Source organism: Alligator sinensis, unplaced genomic scaffold (assembly GCF_000455745.1).
Source record: "Alligator sinensis unplaced genomic scaffold, ASM45574v1 scaffold610_1, whole genome shotgun sequence".
Classification (NCBI taxonomy): Eukaryota; Metazoa; Chordata; order Crocodylia; family Alligatoridae; genus Alligator; species Alligator sinensis.
The window spans coordinates 1249750-1252493 of record NW_005842348.1 but is presented as its reverse complement, the minus strand read 5'-3'; the positions used below and the strand labels follow the sequence as shown (position 1 = coordinate 1252493).

The 2744-nt window shown below is 50.3% G+C and overlaps 1 protein-coding gene across 1 annotated transcript in view; it reads left to right on the top strand.

Annotated features, from left to right (window-relative positions):
- The first annotated feature begins 1232 nt into the window (after positions 1-1232).
- GRIN1 (glutamate ionotropic receptor NMDA type subunit 1) overlaps positions 1233-2744 on the top strand; it is a 59346-nt gene continuing 57834 nt past the window's right edge. The window contains exon 1 of the mRNA XM_025210447.1: positions 1233-1289. Coding sequence (XP_025066232.1) covers positions 1233-1289 — 57 coding nt within the window. The remainder of the gene's footprint in view (positions 1290-2744) is intronic.

Sequence of the window (2744 nt, the reverse complement as noted above, 5' to 3'; positions counted from 1 at the left end):
GAGGGGGGATCTAGTGGCCTGTTACAAACTAGTCAGAGGGGACCAGCAGGCATTGGGGGAGTCCCTGTTCCCCCGAGCACTACCAGGAGTGACTAGAAATAACGGTCACAAGCTGGCAGAGGTTAGATTCAGACTAGACATCAGGAGGCGCTACTTCACAGTCAGGGCAGATAGGATCTGGAACCAACTTCCAAGCAAAGCGGTGCTGGCTCCTACCCTGGGGGGTCTTTAAGAGGAGGTTAGACGAACACCTTGCCGGGGTCGTTTGACCCCAGTACTTTTTCCTGCCATGGCAGGACTTGATGATCTGCTCAGGTCCCTTCTAAACCCTACCAACTATGAAACTATAAGTGTTTTTAGCTCCACTGAAAGTCAGTGCTAAGAAGATTTCTGTGGTAGGCAAACAGGCAGCCACACAGACAACAAACATCTTGCCCTTAAGAGGCAATGTGGTGACTGAGGCAGGAAGGAAGACATACCACTCATCACACAGTGTTCCCACAAGAATAACCAGATCATGGAAGTGACTGTGGTTTCTGTTTACACAAGTATCACACTGGGGAAACTCCATACACACCCAGGTGTCTTCTAATGATCAAAGAGCTTGAGGACACAGTGTCTAGCGGTGACACAGTCTGCACTGGGTGAGCCTTCTTGCAGCCCTTTGTGATCTCACCACTCTCTGATGCAGGAAAAGTGTATCCCAGCTGGAGACATGGCTTCGGAAGGCTGCAGGCATTTGTCAAATCTCTGCAATGCTGCTGGGAAGATAAGTACCTTCAGGCATAAAAAAGAACTGGTCAAAGAGCAGAGATAGACTGCAGGCTCCATTCCCCAGGTATGTCCATCCTGGACTCATGCTCAGCTTACAAGAAGCCTTGAAGACAGGTCCCCTTCCTTTTACAGCAGTTGACTCAATATGCTAATAGGACTTGACATTTTACATTAACAATAGAGAAGGCTAGAAGATATTTCTTAGGTTTGCCTTTTCCTCACTGGCTGTTCCTTTTGCTAAGCTACCTCCTTTATTATTCTGCCTTCGGTGTTTCTGGACTGTCTGAGCTGACTTGTCAGTGCTGCTGCATGGGGTCCTTGGGCATCCTCAGCTGTCCTGGTGAGGAATAAGGTATCACCTTAGTTTTATACCCTGTTTTTACAGCCTTCACTAAAATGACTATTTTCTATTCTTTTGTTCAACCAAATCAACATTTTGATTTATAACTGACATCACAATGAGCTTATATCACGTGCCCTGCATAGACAAAGAAGAAGAATGTGACCAAATGCATGTAAGCCAGATATGCAGCAAACTGGGTGCGATTGCCTTTGCTTTATAGCACTGTTTTCCTAGTCGGAAAGGTGGAATGCATCTGAGCTGGATCTAGCAGGGCACACAAGATAGAAAGAGCTGTCCAGCATGCCACAAGCCTGTTGTTTTCATGCTTTGGAGTTTAGAAACAACATGGCAGTGATGAAAAGGGTAAAACATGAATCCCTGGCTTTCTTATGCTGGTTTTGCTTTGATCAAGGTGCTTTGATCAGAGAGCAGCTGGAATTTATACATATTTCCACACAAAGCAGTGTAGGGGTTGAACTGGGCAGAGCCTATTTTCATTTCCTATAATTCTCATAACTGCAATGGGCTTCATCTGTTCTCTCCACTGGGCAAACACACCTCAGAGACCGCTCTGCAGAGTGGGGTCTTACCTGGAGAGGCTCCTTGCAGCAAGGCTTCTCTCCCTCTGTACCCTGCACGCTTACAGAAAGGCCATTTTGCTTCAGCATTTCCTACTGAGTACATGGTGAGAACATGGGACACAGACAAAATGGTTTCCATAGCAACTTGCACTTTAAAGACGTCAACGGGAAAATTTGCAATGGTGGGGAAAATATCTGCTTCCCCATTCGCTGTGAAGGAGCGCAGTGGTGGGCTGGGGCAATGTTCTGGAAATGGCTGACGTAAAAATATCCCCAGGCATTTTTTCTCCCACTGCTCTTTTTTCTGGCTGGGATACAGTGGGAAGGCCAATGGCATTTATCCCTTGGATTTAGATGAACAGTGCTTGGTTTCCTGAGCTCACAGTCTTTTAAAAAGATGTATGGGTGTAGAGAGGTTTCCAAGTTGACAGCTCTGGGGAGCAAGGTCCTTGTTTGCCTTGGTATCCGAGTATCTGGTAACTGGATATTCCTCTGCCAGGGAGGAAAATCCATTCCCGTTCCATCCTTGACCTGCCCTTGAAGAGCAGCAAATTCCGATGCCGACAGTTGTGCATGAACTCAGCACAAGCCAGCGCGGCTCCATTCCCCCAGGGCAGGATGCTGCCGTGGGCCCACAGAACCTCCCCCTTTAGCAGATGAATCGGTTGTGTCACGGGGCAGCCTAAGAGATGCTCAGAGCAGCCACTCTGGAAGCCCCAGACTGGCCTGGGGCTCAGTGATATGGTTGCAAAGATGGAGGGAAGGCGTTTGGCTTTCAAGCTGGCTCTGCAGTGGGCCTTGCATGTAGCTATTGCACGTCCATGGCCACGTCTCTGTGCAGACGGCCGCTCCCGGACTCAGCCTGCACCACAGCTGAGTCTCCCTTTCCCCCTGAGGAGCGCGGGCCAGGTCTCGGCCCCCCGCCCCGGGCCGAAAGGCGGCGGGCGCCCGCGTGTTCACCCCGAGCGCCCGCACAACAGCCCTCGCGGGAGTGCAGCGCCTGCTGCCCTGAGCCACCGCCCGGCCCTCCGGGAGCCCCGCCCCCG